The sequence below is a fragment of the Podarcis erhardii genome (genome assembly GCF_964252035.2).
Source record: "Podarcis erhardii genome assembly, chromosome: 7".
NCBI classification, from domain to species: domain Eukaryota; kingdom Metazoa; phylum Chordata; class Lepidosauria; order Squamata; family Lacertidae; genus Podarcis; species Podarcis erhardii.
The window spans coordinates 55,038,042-55,055,903 of NC_138511.1; the positions used below are offsets into that span (position 1 = coordinate 55,038,042).

The 17,862-nt window shown below is 45.4% G+C and overlaps 2 protein-coding genes across 8 annotated transcripts in view; both read left to right on the forward strand.

Moving 5' to 3' along the window:
- Positions 1–560: 560 nt before the first annotated feature.
- On the forward strand, positions 561–10,295 carry LOC309347625 (lysosomal protective protein-like). Its single transcript, XM_081872318.1, has 11 exons — positions 561–771; positions 2,225–2,336; positions 2,869–3,000; positions 4,054–4,212; positions 4,673–4,764; positions 5,394–5,478; positions 6,287–6,436; positions 6,741–6,868; positions 8,325–8,487; positions 8,826–8,915; positions 10,045–10,295. Exons 1-11 carry the CDS (start codon positions 599–601, stop codon positions 10,129–10,131), a joined length of 1,371 nt encoding a protein of 456 aa, XP_081728444.1. The 5' UTR covers positions 561–598; the 3' UTR covers positions 10,132–10,295.
- A 2,947-nt stretch (positions 10,296–13,242) lies between these two features.
- Positions 13,243–17,862, forward strand: part of CNOT1 (CCR4-NOT transcription complex subunit 1) — a 57,701-nt gene continuing 53,081 nt past the window's right edge. For 6 of the 7 annotated variants that reach the window (XM_081872311.1, XM_081872315.1, XM_081872314.1 and 3 more), the window contains exon 1: positions 13,243–13,393. The gene's annotated coding sequence lies outside the window, so the exon portion shown is untranslated. The remainder of the gene's footprint in view (positions 13,394–17,862) is intronic. The other variant, XM_081872312.1, reaches the window with a different exon arrangement.

The window sequence follows — 17,862 nt, forward strand, 5'->3', positions numbered from 1 at the left end:
CCCCCCAAATGTCTGGGAGACCTAGGTTTGAAAAAGAGCTAATCCAAGGATTAAAAAAATAAATAAAACCTACATACAGCAAGAGTGTTTTGTGTTGTGTAGGCTCCTATGATGTAAGTAATAGGCCCCGCCTGCTAGCCTGCTCCCTAAAATATCACATATAAAGGGCCCCATTATCTTCAGTAGCTTAGGGCCTCATCAAACCTAAGTCCGGGCCTATGCCTAGATATTTCTGCTTCTTAGATTTTGAGAGATTCCATTAAGGAAGTGTCACTTAACCGTATCAGTACCAATTCTTGGAAAAGATTGATCATAATTTACCTTGAAGCCAGAGACTTAGCCAAATTGGTCAATCTAATCTGAAGTCTTGTTAGGCTAAATAAGGTGAAGGTGACATTTCAAAGTGACATTTCCTTCCAAAGAAGCCTGGCTTGTGTTTAGCTGGTACATTGAGCCACGCTGCCCGCCTTCCCATTATCTCTAGTAATCAAGAAACAAGATTATGCTGTTGGCTTGTTATCAGAGTACACAGGCTGAGTATGATATAAGGTGCCCTGCAACTCCACCACTCTATGGCAGCCTGTCCCAAAACAGCACCATGCACTTCTTGTTCAGGTTGTGCGCCGTCTTCAGTGTCTCCTTTGGCCTCTGCTCAGGGACAGATGCTTCTCTGGATCTCATCACTTCCCTGCCAGGACTGTCTGAGATGCCAACCTTCCAGCAATGGTCCGGCTATCTCCAGGCAGGATCTGGCCAATACTTCCATTACTGGTAAGCAGAGAGCCAGGGAGACAGAGATTGAGTTAATATTCATGTCTCCTCTTCATTGAACTGTTTGTTGCTTTTGGGTATGTGCTGGCTGACTTATGCATGCTTCCAATTGCTCATGAATTAAGAGCTAAAAAGCTAATCCTGGCTAGATACATTGCTGACATCCAGGCAACAGCTGCTTCATGGACTTCCACCACTGGCAGCAGCAGTAACATTTCTGAATGTCGGTGGAAATTGCAGGATGGCAGAGCACTCTTGTCTTTGGGTCTTGCCTGCAGGTTTCCCTTGGGTTGGCCCCTATGAGAGCAGGGTGCTGGACTAGATGGGCCCCCTTGGGTGTGATCCAGCAGGCTCTTCTGATGTCCTTATGCTCTTGCTAACCGTTTGTTGAAATTGCCTTTGCCAAGATGTTCTGGATGAGCTGCAGTTTACAGAAACATTTATGCTTCTCTACTGCCCTGGAACTAGCTGTGTGGGGCAGCCTAAGAATAAGTTGGTTGCTTGTAACATTAGCTTGCTTGCTTGCTTGCTTGCTTGCTTGCTTGCTTGATTATAATAATTTGTGTCTTCCCTTTACAGGCACAAATTCTCCACAAGGCAGCTTACAAATAAAGTCAAAGTGCAATAACAATAAGACCATTATGAAAACAGAAGCTGTTTCATTTCTGGTGGTGATCCATGGCCCTGCAGAGGGGCGGGGGTGGGGGCAGGAGGGAGGGAGGTCCAGTAGGAGCAGGCTGCCATGTTGGATGTTGTAGTTCCTTGCCTGCCTCTCTCCTGGATTCCTGCCCATAAGGTAGCTGCATGGAGGAAAAGGTTGATTCAGTGGGGGCTGGTTCACTAGCGTAAATGCGGCACAGCCCCACCAACCTTAGCTATGTCACAACTACCTGCCTTATGATTTACAACGGGCCGAGGGAGTGGCCCTGCTTGCCACCTTCCTCTTCCTCAGTCTCAGGGTTAATCTTGTAGAACTCACTTGGGACAAAATTTTCTGGCTTTCCCTGTTGCTGGCTGTGGCTCCACCTCTCTCTGCCTACTATTAGTCTCTCTCCCTTCTGCCCCACTAGTCCCACCAGCTAACACCACATTTATTTACACCCCCAATGATGATGCCCCTGTTCTTCCTTCCATGTTCCCAAAGCAGCCCCTCACTCAGCACAGGCATGCTTAGCTATAGGACTGCTGCAACATCAGGCAAAGGCAGTTTTAGGGTGGCACAACCAGAGCAGTCACACTGGGTGCCACACTGCAGGGTTCACCAAAACAATGCTGTAGAACAAAGCATAAGAGGCAAGGCTGCACCAAATATTAGCGTCACACAGGGCGCCGCTGAAATTTGAGAGCCCAAAGTCTGCTATTGCATCAGGTATCTTCCTCGGGTCTCCATTCTTTGGGCCTCCTCTAAACATATCCATCAGGGTGTTTGCTCTCTCCCTTTCTATCCTGACAGGTTTGTGGAGTCTCAGGGCAACCCAGCGACTGACCCCGTGGTGCTCTGGCTAAATGGGGGACCAGGCTGTAGTTCCATGGAAGGCCTCCTGGCTGAGAATGGACCTTTCCATGTGAGTCTGTGGCCGCTCTGTATGCTGATGGGAAAGGAGAGAAACATGGGACAAGAAAGGGGTTGTGGATCAGGCAGTTGGGATTCAACTGGGCCTGAAGCTCTTGATCTCATCTCAAAGTTGTGGAGGCTGCCTGGGATCATTCTGTCAGGAGGGAAAGGTGCTATATACAGGTGCAGAGGCAACATTATTTACTTACTATGAGATCACCAGAGCCAGGTGCAAAGGGGCTCTATGTTGTTTTAATTTTGCCCAAAGTTGTTGAGCTTTTGGGGATTTTCTTGGACATTTTCCCGATTTCCACCTGGACACTGCTGCCGACTGCAGTATTCTGTATGTGTCCGGGAGAATCTTGGATGTATGGCAATCCTGCAATAATGCCCAGACCAACTCACAGATGCCTGATTTCTCAAGGACTGGGAATCTGAGACTGCTTGGAGGCAATTGATATGGAAGATTTAGTGAACAGCATGCTGCAAATACCCCACATCCCCAAAGTAACCCGCTTTGCCTGCCTTGTGGTTTTGTGTAGCTGAATGACGATGCAACACTCTACCTGAACCCCAACAGCTGGAACAAGGTAGCCAACGTGCTTTACATGGAATCTCCGGCTGGAGTCGGCTATTCCTATGCCACAGAGGACAGCCCTATCAATGACAGCCAGGTAGGTCATTTGCTGTTCGTTCCTGGCCTACGGACCGCATTCTCTAGTAAACAAAATGGGGGCGATTCATATCACATGCCAGTGGTGGGTGGGGCAATAGATGGAATGGTGATGGTAGCAGCTGATGGGGGAAGGTTGTTAGTCCTGTGGCAGTAATATAGGGCAGAACCACACCATACATCATCATCATAATTAATTTGTACTCCACCCAACTGACTGGGTTGCCCCAGTCACTCTGGGCAGCTTCCAACAGAGTATAAAAGAACACATGATACATCAGACATTAAAAGCTTCCCAATACAGGGCTAGCTTCAGATGTCTACAGAAAGTCATATAATTGTTTATATCTATGACATCGGATGGGAGAATGTTCCACTGGGTGGGCGCCACTACCAAAAAGGCCCTCTGTCTGGCTCCCTGTAACTTTACTTTTTCAAAATGAGGGGAGAGTGTTCCAATGGGTGGGAGCCACTACCAAAAAGGCCCTCTGCCTATCTCCCTGTAACTTCACTTTTTCAAAATGAGGGAACTGCCAGAAGGCCCTCTGAGCTGGACCTCAGTCACGGTTTTAAAACACAGCCAGTGCACATTTAAATCATACGACTTCCCCTAAAGAATCCTGGGAATCGTAGATTGCTAAGGGCACTGGGAACTGCAGCTCTTTGAGGAAGAAACTACAATTATCAGCATTCTTTGGGGGAGCCATGTGTTGTAAATGTGCATTGGCTGTGCCTTAAATGTATGGCATGGTTCTATCCAGAGGCAATATAGACTTCCTACACAGCTGCCTGGGCACAAAGTTTGTAAGTATTATTGGGACAGATTCCATTTGCCTTACAGGTAGGAGAAGTCTTTATTTGGATGTTCATTGAGACAAATCAAGACTTCTGTCATATACTCCTGACGGATGAGGAGCAGAGGGGTGGAGTGGGTGGGGGAAGATAATGCCAGGAGTGTGTTTCTTAATGCAGCCGCACATGATATGCACATCAAACTCTGTCCTATGATTTGCACCAAAGCTAAGAGGTGGGTCAAAATTTCTCCCTACTTTAGGTAGCTGAGGACAACTACCAGGCTCTCCAGAGTTTCTTTGCTAAATTCCCAGACTTTGCAAACAACGATTTTTATGTTTTTGGGGAAAGTTATGGTGGAATCTATGTCCCCACTCTCACTGCCAAGATTGCGGAAGGATCAGCAGGCATTAACCTGAAGGTAAACACAATCGCGGTACAGGAAGCAGAGTCACTGGAAAACCAGGAGAGCTAAGATCTTCCATGCAGGCCAAATGGCACATTTAGGGGCAATGAGTGAGCACTGCCAACCCACAAGCAGCAGCCACTAATGCAGATTTTGCCCTGATGACAACAAGCCCTGAAGGCCTCACTCCTCTCACATCCAAAGCAGGCCACATGGAAAGGACATGCCTGGAATTGGGTAGGTGGATTCACTTTGAAGGCCTTGCTTGGTAGCTGCCTCTGAATGTCCAGTGCCATTGCCCCACATCCAGTTGTGCTGTATCTCAAGAGGCACTAGACACTACAGTTCCTCTGCCTGCTATCTTCAAACCTGGCATCAGGCCTGGTTCTAATTATAGACTTTCAACTAACTATCCCATCATCCAATTTCATAGAACTCCTTTCTTGGCATGATCTTTTGTTATCTGATTCCTCAGGGATTTGGGGTTGGCAATGGCATGCTGAGCTATTTCCTCAATGACGAGACACTGATGGAATTTGCCTACTACCATGGAGTGTTTGGAGATGAGTGAGTACAGAAGAGGACAAGGGGAGTTGGGTCAGCAAGTGGCCACAGGTAAATCTCCCACCATACAAGTCAACAACTGGTAGCTCCAAGTTCACACCTGGCCTCTAAAAGAATTGTCCCCGCCTTCTCCATTTGCCAGATCAAATGAGAAGCAAAAAAGGAGAGTGGAGACTGTAGTAAAGGGTCTTGCCCTTATCATGCATCACTGAGTACATCAGAAACAAGAAACTGGCAAGCAAGGTGGTTGGATGGCAAGTGAGTCAAAGGTGTGCTAAATAAGGGGAAACCGTTGTTTCCTGTCAGTGAATAAAATTAGCAATTATCTCCACTGAAGAGAGGACAGAAAGAAAAGCTTAACTTGCACAAACTGTAGGCAGAATAGTTAGGGAGGTTGTTGACATCTCCAGGGAACACAGGACAGATATCTGTCAATGTTGTTTGAATTATCTGTTCTCCTTTGTTGGGCAGGGGAGCCGGTGTGTGTGTGTGCTCACACACACTTTGTGCTTCTAAGTTGTGAACCACCCTGTGATTTTGAGTGAAGGGTGGTATACAAATGTAATGATTGAATAAAAATGAATAAGCTTCCCTCTACCTGACACTTTACCGCCTTCTTTCCTGCCTTATAGCTTGTGGGCCTCCTTGAACGAAAACTGCTGTGATGAAGGAACTTGCAACTTCTCCAGCAACATGAACAGTGATTGTATCACAGCAGTGAGTGCCAGGACTGAAAATCCTTGATACTAACTCATGTAGTGTGCACTTTGCAAACTCCGTTTGCACCTGGCCACAAACTAGAATGTTCTAATTGTTATGCAATAATGTGTTTTGGCCTGAACTGGTAGATTATGGGTTTAGTAAAGTCTTCTGGAAATGTCTCTGCCCTATTTATGCCCATAGCACCTACTACACCAAATTCTCTGAACAGCATTAGGATGTTGCCAACGTGTTACCACACCGTTGAAATAATTGCAATGGGTGCTAATTAAGTAATTACTGGGCTAAGTTCAATGTGCTGGTTTTGGTGCATAAATCCCTATACATCTTGGAACTAGGAATCCTGATAATCCCACCCCTTATACATTCAGTTGATCACAGTGCTCTGTAGGTGAAGGCTGCCTGCAGATACCGTCTTATAATGAGGTCTATTCTGCACAATGTAGTAATCTGGTCCTTAGTGTTGGGGCACCTACCCTTTGGAATCCCCTCCCCTTGAATATTACACAGGTGCAATCTCTTGTCTTTTCAGTGGTTATCTTTACCCCAGTCTGCATCTGTACTGGAATTGTTTTTAAGATTTTCGAATATGTTTTATTGCTTTGTTGTTAGCTGCCCTGGGCTCCTTTGGGCAGAAGGGCAAGATATAAATTTGATAATAAACCCATAAAAATAAACTAATGACCCTCAAAGGCTATAAATATTACTGAATTCCACACATCTGTTTCCTTTCTCCTCTTTCTGCACATAAACTCAGAGCGTAGCTAACTCTTCTATCCTCTTCTTCCCTGTTCCCATCCTCAAGATATCACAAGCCTATGGAATTCTTTATGGAATTGGCCTCAACGTGTACAACCTCTACGCATCTTGCTGGGGAGGAGCACACTACCAGGAGCGTTATGAAGCCGATCTGTCGAGCCTCTTCCACCACTACCAGTTTGATGTTCCAGTGCCAGTGAGTTGCTAGGCTATCTTCATCACATTTACATCACTCAGGTGGCTCTAGTGATTCTGTGAATTTGGCAAACTTAAACCTCCCCCCCCCCAAAAAAAACATTTTATTAAGCATTAATATTCAGTATCGAAATTTATTCCCAAAAGTTTATGCTGGGAAGGCATGATTCATCCATTTATAAATGAACTATGGGCCACTTGCTGAATCAGGCTTAGGTCTGGCCAAGCAAGGTGCTGGTATCTTGCACCAGCTTTTCCCAGAAGAATTCAACCTCATCTTGCCTTCTCTTTGCTTTCACTTTCAGAAAATTGGCTCCATCCCAGGAGTGCCACATTGTATAAATGCCACTGCTATGTATGTGTGGCTGAACCAGGATGAAGTCCGGCAGGCTCTCCACATCCCCAGCACTCTCCCAGACTGGGAGCTCTGCAGGTGACTCCCAGCAAATGTTTCTGCTCTTCAGAAGCATGAAAAAGTTGTTTGGTAATGGAATGGTAATGAAGGGCAGTGGCCTGGCAAGGCTTTGTGGAAAAGTGGTGTTTCTCTGCTGGTACAGTACTGATGCACTGCAGGTTGCCAGAGCTTGGTAACATATGGGTATGTACTATGACTGAGATCAAATGAAAATGCAGACTGCAACAAAAACAGCTTCCCCATCTTTGTTTTGACAACCCTCTAACGTGAAGCACCTGTTTCACTCTGCCCATACTTTCTTGCCCTAAGCCTGGAAGCTGGGAAAGTGATGTCAGAATTATCTGCAAGGGTAGTCTCCTTTCCCAGATAATTTTTGCATGGATGTACAGTATGAAATCAAGTGAAGGGAACTGAAGATTTTATTGATGTACTGACTACCTTGCTTCTTCAAGACCCCTCGGGTGAGCTGACAGATCTCCAATACCGATAGTCCTGGGAGAACAACAATCATGTTACAGTCATCTTGTAAGATGTGGCATAAGTCCTTTATGATATTGAATAAATCTTTCCCCTGCTTCTCTGTTGGGGTTGCATGCATAGTGAGTCATCCGATAGAACTTTTTCAGGTGACAAATGGACCTTTCTTCTCCTTGTTCATCTTACTGACATGCAGTCATCAATAGCCTTCTGTGGTATTTTTGTCGGGCATTTGGAGGGGTGTGCAAAACCTTATCATTATTTATTTGGGTATTTCAGTCTCACTGAGAAGTGACATTACATGTTCAGGAAATTTGTTTGAAAAAACAACTTCTCCATAGGTAAGGTTTTCCACATGGCGAATCCTCACGTTTGTTCACACCTAGCATAGTTGTGCATTTTTCTGTATTCTAAGTACTGATGCTTACCACCATTTCCCATTAAAATGTCTTATTGTGGCTTAGATGGTTTTCCTTAAAAGAGACAATGAATACAACAACTAACTGCTACTACTGGGCATTAAGAGGTTTTGGCTGGAACTAATAAGTTGGATCTCAATTGTATGAGAATTCTGAAAACAGTTGTAAAACAAACTGGCTTCCAGACATCACTGGATTAAATTATAAAGGATATTTGTCTCAGTTGTGGACCGCTAAGGTTGGGAACATTTATTTCTCCCCAGCTTATTTATTATTCTTCCTCTGGGGCAAGGTATAGAGTACATGGGTTTGTATATTCAGCATCATTTCCTCTTGAAACCACTTGGTGGTGGATGGCCTTGGCTCATGCTCATATTCTGATAGGCCTGCAGGGGCAGGAAAGGAATTATGTGGCTGCTGGCAGTCAATGAGAACCCCAACTTGCATGCTCTTGGCAGCTTGGATTTTGCATCAAAAGGGCACCCTTGGTTGATCTTACTGGTGAAACAAAGGGGAGAAAGGATGAGGGGCCCAAGCTCCTTGAACCCCACCCCCATGCATTTCTCTTCTCCATGCAGTACACAGGTTAGCTCTCATTACCAAAGGGTGTACAGAGACATGACTCCCTTCTACAAGTATCTGCTGGCTCAGGACCTACGAGCATTGGTTTATAATGGAGACGTGGACATGGCCTGCAATTTCTTGGGGGCTGAAAAGTTTGTTGAGTCTTTAAATCAGACTGTAAGTAACTCCTTTGAACTTTGGATATCTTAAGTGCTGTATTGAAAACCTATTGCTCCTTAATTTATGTGGGAAGACACAGCTGATCCTGCCTTTTAGGAACCAGGTTTCCAATACCGACAGATGTGCAGTTGTTGTTAAAGACATAACCAAGCTGTCATTTAGAAAAGAAGTTAGAATGGATGGGCAGAGATGAAGAGAGTTAGCAAAACATGATCTGGAGTAATAAGTCTACTAAGAGCCAGTTTTGGAGCATCTGTGATAGACTAGTATGTACACTAATATTGGGTCTGCTGTCCGTTTCCAGTTTGTGACCTTCTTTTTCATTAATTCCACAGGTGCTAAATGATTACCAGCCCTGGTATTTCAATGATCAGATTGCAGGATTTTTCAAGGAGTATGAGAAGATCACATTTCTCACCGTAAAGGTCAGTGATTTAATTGGAGCCAGTGGGCATTATACTTTTCATTATTTAAAAGATTTATGCCCTGCTTCTCCCCTGTACAACAGTGTTACTCAAAAGCAGATTTCAAGTAAAAATCAGCAACAAGCTAATAATTAAAAAACAAAATAACAAGTTTATAAACAGCAGGATAACACAAAAACAGGAAGAGCAACACTAACGGCCAATACTTTAAAGCAGGAGCAGAGCCAAAAGCTTGTTTAGAAAACACATTATATGGGCTCAGTTATTTTTTAAGTATGACATGGCTCTCAAGATAGAGGTTTTCAAGATGGTTTTCAAGATGGAGGCAATGGCTTCTCAAGCTAACACGTTGGAGGCAATGGCTTCTCAAGCTGGAGAGACCCATTATTAAAAGGGCTTAGGTGTAATCCTGGGCCCTGTAACAAAGGCCTGGTTCTCATGTAACATTAAACTATGGTTTGTTTACCGTAACTGTGGTTTGTCTGAACATGTGAAAACATATCAGCAAACTAGCCTGTTTATTTTCTATCAGCAAATGACAATGTGAAGCCATGGCTCGGTACTGGCTTAAAAATCATGGCTTATTCTTACTATGGTTTAACATTACTTATGAACCTAACAACCCTGACAACCCTGCTTAACTTTGGTTGTTTTCCCTACCTGTTACCCCAGATGCTCCTCAAGCTGGGAAGGCATGACGCAAGAGTAGCTAGAAAACAAAGTAAGATCTAAGCAGGTGTGGAGAACCTTTGGTTTGCCAGCTGTTGCTGAACCACCACTCCCATCAGTCCCAGCAAGCATGGCTAAAGATGATGGGAGTTGTAGTTCAGCAACAGCTGGAGGGCCACGGTTTCCCACACCTGCTCTAAATAAGCAATACATGGCTTGTTTGTTAAATAACATTAACCCCAGTTTATGTGAAAACACAGCCAATATGTGATTAATTGCACACACATTATCAAGACAGCTCTGGCGAAAAGTTGCATTCTCTCCTTCACACAGAAGTTGCCTCTTCTTGCTCTGCTCAATATAAGCTTCCAGTATCTTTCACAATGTTTTAGGCAGGGGGAAATTATTTCAGATGTTCTTTCTCAGCTCTTTTCTAAAGCATCTTCCCTCTCATATATAGGGTGCTGGTCATATGGTTCCACAGTATAAGCCTGGACAAGCTCAGAAGATGTTTGAATGCTTCCTCTCCAAAGCCAGCTACATCTGATCTAATGCATTTTAAAATAGTAAATGTCACTGAAAAGTTGTGGGGAAATAATATTCCACATAGTACACAATACTTTGTAACATAGTAACATAATTGAAGCTATGTACATACTTATCTTCTTATGATTGAATAATTGCAAAAGCTTATTAAATCATGTAATCTCTTGGGTGTGTGGTCAATCTTGGCAGGGCAGGGAGAACAGATACGTCTATGGCACTTTGGGTGGGGGCATCACACAGAAATGCCCCAACCCCGCTCTGTGGTAGAGAACCTATAACATGACCTGATTCTAGGGCTGCCATACATCATGTTTTTGTATATAAAAAACCTCAACAACTTTTGGGGTGTCCTGGTTTTTACTTTTTGAAATATGGCAACCCTACCTGAATATATTTATTATATTTATATACTGCTTTCAGAAGAATATTGTTTCACAAAGCAGCTTACATAAAAAAAGTAACAGGCCCTTCCCTTTGACTTACCAACTAAAAGAAAGCAAGAGAAACAGGGAAGATTAGCCTAACGTTGAGAGAACAGAGCGTAAGTTGTACAAAAGCCTCCACATCCAGCTGAGGTTATGCTCCTTTCCTCACATAAAAGTGATGCAAGTATGCAACTGGCTCTTCATCGTCTGGTTGGTGACATAGGGCCAAAATGGCTTGCTCTTCCCTTGCCAAAGAGCAACAGGCAGTTGGAACAGTGTTTTTTGTTGTGGGAAAGGAACAAGCTCTCTGAGGCTGCTCCATCACTGGGTAGGACCAGGCTGGTCATCCGATTGCCATGGGGGCAGAGGGAGGGGGCAGGGATTGTCTCAACTCTACCCAGCTTTTCATGATATGACAAAAAATCCTCCTCCACTCCAACCTGAGGTCTAAAAGGCTCACAAGCTGCCAAAACAGATTTTACAAAGTTCTGCCTCCTTGGCTGGAGCCCTTGAAGAGCAAAGCCACGAACAGCAAGAGCGTTACAGGGAAAACTACCAGTCTCCTATTGGTGTTTTGCAACATTGACCTGTTGCAGGACCTTAGCCAGACCTTAGCAGAGGATACGCAGTTCCAGAAAGCAATCAGTTGCAGGCAGAATGGACGAAGCAAGAACAAGACGCTGCTACCAGTAATTTGGTTACTTAGAGGTGTTTATTATTTACAGCAGACTCTACAAGTTACTATATACAAGAACAGAAACAGATCTTAACTAGCTCTCTCTTAAGAAACTCCAAACGACTCTCGGAACACCACACTGACCAACAAACTATCCACTCAGTAAGGTCATAAGTCATCATGCCTGTGTGAGACCTCAACCAATGGTAGAGCTGTATCCAAGGTCTCATATCTCCAGGCAGAAAAACTCCTCTCTGCTCAGTCATCCTTGGCTTTCAGCCAACTCTTAAATGACTGTGTGAAGCTGCACAGAATGGCACGTAGTCAAAAAACCCAGTATGTCCTACTCTGCAGAGCCAAACCATATGCAATGATGCTTTTTTGCAACTCACTTTGGGGAAGGGGGAGAAAGATCAGGATTGCGGTTCTGGGATTTAAAACAACCTATTTCCTAGGATTAAAACTCTGGTCTGTGCAAGGATACCCTACCCCAGGTAATTTTTGCTAGGAAAATGGCAGCAGGGGAAGATTAATACCAACATCCATTCTTGTTACGTATCAGAAGTTCACGAAGAGACTTCTTAAGATCATTGGAAGGCCCCTCCACAAGAGGTTCGGAGTGGCAACACGAGAATGGTCCTTTTCTGCAATGGCTTCCCATTTGTGGAATGGTCCTCTTTAACCAGGCCTTTGGCCAACTGACATCCGGTGCCCTTTTAAAATGTGCTGTGGAAGAAAATATTATTGAGTTGTCTTTGATTTTATTTTTATTACATATTTTGTGTTTTGTACATTGTGATTTTATGTTGTGGACTGCCAAGATCTATGGGTGGTATACAAATTAAATAAATTGGAAGAGCACTGCTTGATCAGGCCATCAGCCTGGTCCAACAACCTATTTTCAGAGTGGCCAATCCAATGCCTGCCAGAAGCCCCAAAGCAGACACATGAAGGCAACACACTTGTGCTGTCCACTAACCTACTTGGAGGCCTCTCAGCCTTCACTACTGGCAGCACTGTACACAGCTGCCCTGGCTAGTATCCATTCTCCTTCCCCACGAATCTACCTAAACAGATTTGTTAAAGCCAATTAGGCGAGGAGGAAGTAGCAGCGAGTTGGTCGGGCCTGAATCTTGCAACATTCAGCTTCACTGGCGGGGGTCCACGTTACAAGGGGGGGGGGGACTTATTTGCCCACTTTCTCCACCGCACCGCCGTGGTTTTAAGCACCTCTTCCACGTTCGCTCTCAGTTGCCCTTTTTATTTTCCTGAAGGAAACAGACCCCAATGGCACGTGGTTTCCCCCACCCAGGATGCTGCTTCTCCAACACTTAGGTCCCTCTCAGAGCCCCGTCTACTCCGGCCCCGCGGAGAAGCCCCAGGGAAGCGGCCTTCCGAGAGGACCCCCCACCCCCACCCCACAAGCCAGGCGCCGGAGCGGCTCCGAAGGGAGGCTGCGAAGACCCGCTCAGCAGCTGCACAACTGCCTCAGGCGCACCCCCACTCTCCGGGAAGCCCGTGCGCATGCGCTTCCTTCCAGGGTGGAGTGCTCGTCGACCTCCTAGCTGCCCCGTTACACTTCCCAAGGAATCGCGCCTCACGCCTGGCTCCTCGGCCACAGCAACCGCGCCCGACTTTTATTGGTCGTAGCTGACACGCTCCCTTCGCGGCGCCACGTTATGATTGGCCGAGCTGAGCTCAATATTGCCTTTAACCAATCCTTGTCGGCCGATAGTTCTGCAGCGCCCCCTAGCCATCTCCTCCGCTTTGCGCCGCCTTCCAGCAACCACTTCCGAACACGGATTGAGTAACCTAGCCTTCGTCCCTACGCAGACGCAAAGGGGGAAAAATAATATCGCGCTGCCCCTCGAGGTGGGGATTGGACGAAAGCAGGGAGGCAGGCTCGAGCGCGGAGCTGGACACAGCCTGCGATTGGGCCAGGGCTTCCTCGCGCGGGCGAGCTAAGCGAGATCGAGGAGCCCCCGCCCCCTGGCCTTACGTCCGTCGCAGGGGAAGACGGGAAGAGAAGGGCCGCGACGTGAGCGCGCGACTCCCGGCGCCATTTTGTTTGGGAACCAGCGGAGGAGGTAGCTAGAGAAGCGCGAGCGGCTCAGCCAGGCGCCCGCCCCGGCCCCGAGACCCTCGCCCCCGGCCCGCCCCAGGTGAGAACCGCGCCGTTCGCTCCAGGCGGCAAGGCCGGCGCTGGCGGAAGCCACCGGGAGGCCGAGCGGTAGTGGCGGTAGCGGTGGGCGGCCTGCGTCCCGCGTCTCTCCCGGCGTAGCCGGCGCTGAAGCGCTAAGCAAAGGAGTGGTGAGCTGGGCCTGCCCGTAGCTCGCCTGTCCCTGCACGTGTTGTCCCCTCTGGTGGGGCGAGGAGGCCTCCCGGAGACCCCCTGCCCCTCTCTCCCTCCTTCCCCTCTTGCGCCCCGAAGGCGAGTCCGGCCGCGGAATAAATAAAAGCCGAGGGTCGCTCGCGGCAACGGCGGGCTCCTGCCTGCCCCCAGGAGGCTGTCCCAATTGGGCCGCCGAGAAATGGTGAGGGGCCCCGTCCGCTCCGTTGGCCTGTCCTGCCCGCCCTCTGAAGCCGGAAGTGACTTGGGCCACTTCTTGTGGGAGCGAACGAGGCGGGTCGCGAAGCGTTGTTGCTTGTTCAGAGGCTTTAGTTAATCCACGTCGAGGCGCCCGCCAGCCCCAGGTGTGCGCCGCCCTTGGGCTTCCTCAGCCGCTCTCGAATCGTCTTGTAGGATACCCGTCAGAGGCTGCTACAATACAGGCGGAGAAAGAGCTTAATTCCCGTTTTTGTTCTTTTTTCCTCCTATCTCTGATCCTCGACGGACTTGAATCTGCTTATAGGTGCTATGTTTCAAACGTCCTATAAACATCCTTACTTTACCGGGGATAGGCGGGGAGGTAGTGGGATCTTATTTCTGGCAAAAGTCTGTGGTCTGGTGCCAGTTTGGCCGGGCTTCTTTTGGCAGGTGAGACAGGCACTGGAATAATGCTTTCTGGTAACTTGAAGAATGATTTATTTGCTTGTCTTCATATTACGGAACTGAAACCATTATTTTTTCATGTGAACCGCATGGTTTCACCTCTATGGGCTTGGACTTTTCTTGTGCCAAACAAAAAGTGATCTAAAGTGTTGTTAATAAGAAAATAACTAAGCATATGGGAGAACAAGACTTACTGAAGTAGAGCCTACATAGCTTCTGCAAAGACAACTCTTGTCTTATGAAGCTATTAAGAGTTCTTTGAGAATGTCAGTAAACATAGTTAGAGGTGATGTGGAGTTTTCCAAGGATTGATACTGTGCCTTTTAACTTGTTCATAGAGGATCTAGAGATAGGGGTGAGCAATGAGGTGCCCAAAAGATTTTCAAGAGCTTCAAAAAATATTCTCTAAATTGAGTGAATGGACTGTAAAATGGCAAATGCAATTCAGTGTGTACAAAGTGTGATGCAAAAAATAATAATGCATCTATGCTCATGGAGTCTGAACTGGCAGTGACTGACCAGGAATGAGCCATTGGGGTCATAGTAGGTAACTCAATGAGGATGTCTACCCCAGTGTGCAGCAGCTGTGGAAAAGGCATACTAGGGCGGAAAAATTAAAATAAAACTTTCAGTATCATAGCGCCATTATGCAAATATATGGTATGATATGATGGAAGTTTATAAAATTATTCACAGCATGGATAAAGTGGGAAGAGAAAAGTTTTTCTCTCTGTGTCATAGCATTAGAACTCATGAACATGCAGTGAAGCTTAGTGTTGGAAGATTCAGGATTGGCAAAAGGAAGTACAGTCATACCCCATGTTACGTTTCATGTTATGTTTTTTTAGGTTGCATCCCGCGGCGAACCGGAAGTACTGGAAAAGGTTACTTCTGGGTTTCACTGCTCGCGCATGTGCACAAGTGCCAAATCACACCGTGCACCTGCGCAGATATGGCACTTTCAGGTTGCGGGCTTTTCATGTTGAGAACGGGCCTCTGGAACAGATCCCGTTCACAACCAGAGGTACCACTGTAATTCTTCACACAGTGCATAGTTAAACTGAAACCTGCTCTACAGGAGACTAATGGCAACCCATTTGAATGGCTTTCAGTGGCTACTGGCCATGATAGCTGAGGTTTGGCTCAAGTTAGAGGCAATAATGGATCCAACAACTTAGGCCTAATTCTTGTGTAAAGGAGTGGATTTAGCAGACTGATGAATTAGGAAGTTGCTAGTTCAAATCTCACTTTACCATGAGTTAGCTAGACCATCTTGAGGAACAGCTCTTTCAGCTTTAGGATCCCATTCAAATTCAGCAAAAGTATTAGCTTCCTTTGCAGCACAATTGTAGTTAGCTCTACCTTGTAATCCTTGGTAGGTGGCAAACTTTAGTGCTAAGTTACGTGATTTTTGAGCTGTATTCAGGATGTTCCATATTTAACTCATACAGGTTAAAGCATTTAACATCCGTCAACATTGTACGTAGTTCCATTTGTTCAACGTACACAACAGGTACTACTGACCTTTACCCTTGATACTGCGTGTGAGGCAATAAACTAATATGGGTGGGGCAGAAGCTGCTGCATGCTCATTTAGACATTTCGTTCAGTTTATGTTGGCTACTCATGTTTTGTTTCCCACTTGTGTGCAATTCTCATCTTGCTCTCATTTTTCAAGAAGCTCTTCCTTTCACCCTTCCTCCCCCTCCCCCTTTTGAAATATTTAAATTTGTTTTATCTTACATATTCATCACGATTTTTAAATATGCTGTTAGTTTTTGAGAATACTAGCTACTGAATTCTGCCTTTTAGATAATTAGATTTATATATTTATTTAAGGTGGCTTTGTGCCACTGTGTGTCACAATGTGGTTTGAGTGGTAGTCCTACCAGTTGGTTAGTATCTGTGCAGAGTGGCTAATGCTTAAGTTGCTGAAAGCAGTTTTGTTGTAATCTAAATTATAGTGTAGCTAGCCGATTCCTTTGTCTTAAACCTTGCTGCTTAAATGCTAAAAGTTCCCTAGCTGAATTTGGCCTAACCTTGATAGACTTTGACTACCCACTATGTATTTCACCAATATTGGCTACCCTCATGAAAATAAAATTTAAAAATCCCTTCCAGTAGCACCTTAGAGACCAACTAAGTTAGTTACTGGTATGAGCTTTTGTGTGCATGCACACTTCTTCAGAAAATAGTTTATTTCATGAAAATAATTTATTTGGCAAGTGGAAAGGTTTCTGTTCAGTTCTCATCTTCCTCACTCTCTCTGCCACCCCTTGATACAGCTGATCACAATTAAGTTGAGATTCCCTTTAAGCCCTAGGTCCTTGATTCTGTCCTCAGTTGGTTCTCTTCCTAACTGGCTAATAATAATTATTTATTTAGAAAAGTGTATATATGTTGCTCTCAGAAAACATTGGGGTTTTATACATCAACATTATAGCAATCCTTTAAAAGCAGTACAGAACAATTATTAAAATGACTGGCTGCTCAAGAAAATGCTAAGCAATTGCATAGGCATTAAAAAGTCTTTAAGAGATGCTTGACAGTCAAAAGTAAGGGTGCCTGCCAAATCATTGCTGCAAAAGTGTTCCACAGCATGGGACACCAGTGACACCAAATGACTGACTTCTAGTTGAGGCCAGTCAGACTTCTAACACACAAGAGGAATGTCTTCCTCTGCTTTCTCAGTTTGTAGGGATCCCTTAGGGTTCTGTTTTTGGCCCTCTGCTATTTCTCTTGGTACATTCTTTTTGGGTAACCTCATCACATACTGTGGCTTTTCTACCACTTGTATGTTAATGCTGTACAGCTGTACCCCCCAAAAATATTTATTTCCCTCCAATCCCACATCACTTCTCTGCTATTTCCACTGGGATGTGTCATTGTTGCCAGTACAGTGGACCCTCAGGTTACGTTACCTTCAGGTAACGTAACTTTTGGGTTGCGAATGCAGCAAACCTGGAAGTGTATACTTTCAGGTTTCACCGCATGCGCAGAAGTGTTCTGTCGCACCGTGTGTGTGCGCAGAAGTGGCGCCTCTAGATGCAGACTTTTCAGGGTACATACGGACCCCTGGAATGTATTAAGTTCGTATCCGGAGGGACCACTGTACATCCACAGCCAAATGTCTCATCTTTCCTCCCGTCTACTAATCCTCATTTACACTTCCTCTATTGCCCACTTCATCAGGATGAAATCTTTGTTTCTCCGACTCTTTTTTTCTGCTTTTGTCCCATATTCAGTCCATCCACAAATCAATTCCACTTCTCTCCATATATTACAGAATGATCATCTTTCTTCAGCAGAATTTCAGGCCTTGCAATCTTTTCCGCATTGGTCTTGGAAGCGGCCTGTAAAAACTGAAAGCAAAACTGGTGAAGATTTCAAGATTGCCTTGTAAACATGAAGCAATTTTAGCATTGCATAAGTTTGGAATCTGTATTGGCAGGACAATAACCTATTAAGAAATCTACAATCCTAATGATAAGCTTCCGTCAAGAGAGGCAAATGCCAATGAACAGATCATTTAAAATTATTTTTTAAAATTGTATATTTGCTTAAAACAATAATTGGGATTTGGCACTTGGGTACACATCTTATAAATGACACTTCATGCTGTTGAAAGTGTAAATAAAC

Bases quoted from the DNA above. Each gene is read 5' to 3' on its own strand.
- LOC309347625 (XM_081872318.1), top strand. From the start codon at position 599: ATGCACTTCTTGTTCAGGTTGTGCGCCGTCTTCAGTGTCTCCTTTGGC. The intron at 6,869-8,324 runs GTGACTCCCAGC...TTCTCCATGCAG, and splicing joins CCAGACTGGGAGCTCTGCAG to TACACAGGTTAGCTCTCATT. The intron at 8,916-10,044 runs GTCAGTGATTTA...TCTCATATATAG, and splicing joins TCACATTTCTCACCGTAAAG to GGTGCTGGTCATATGGTTCC.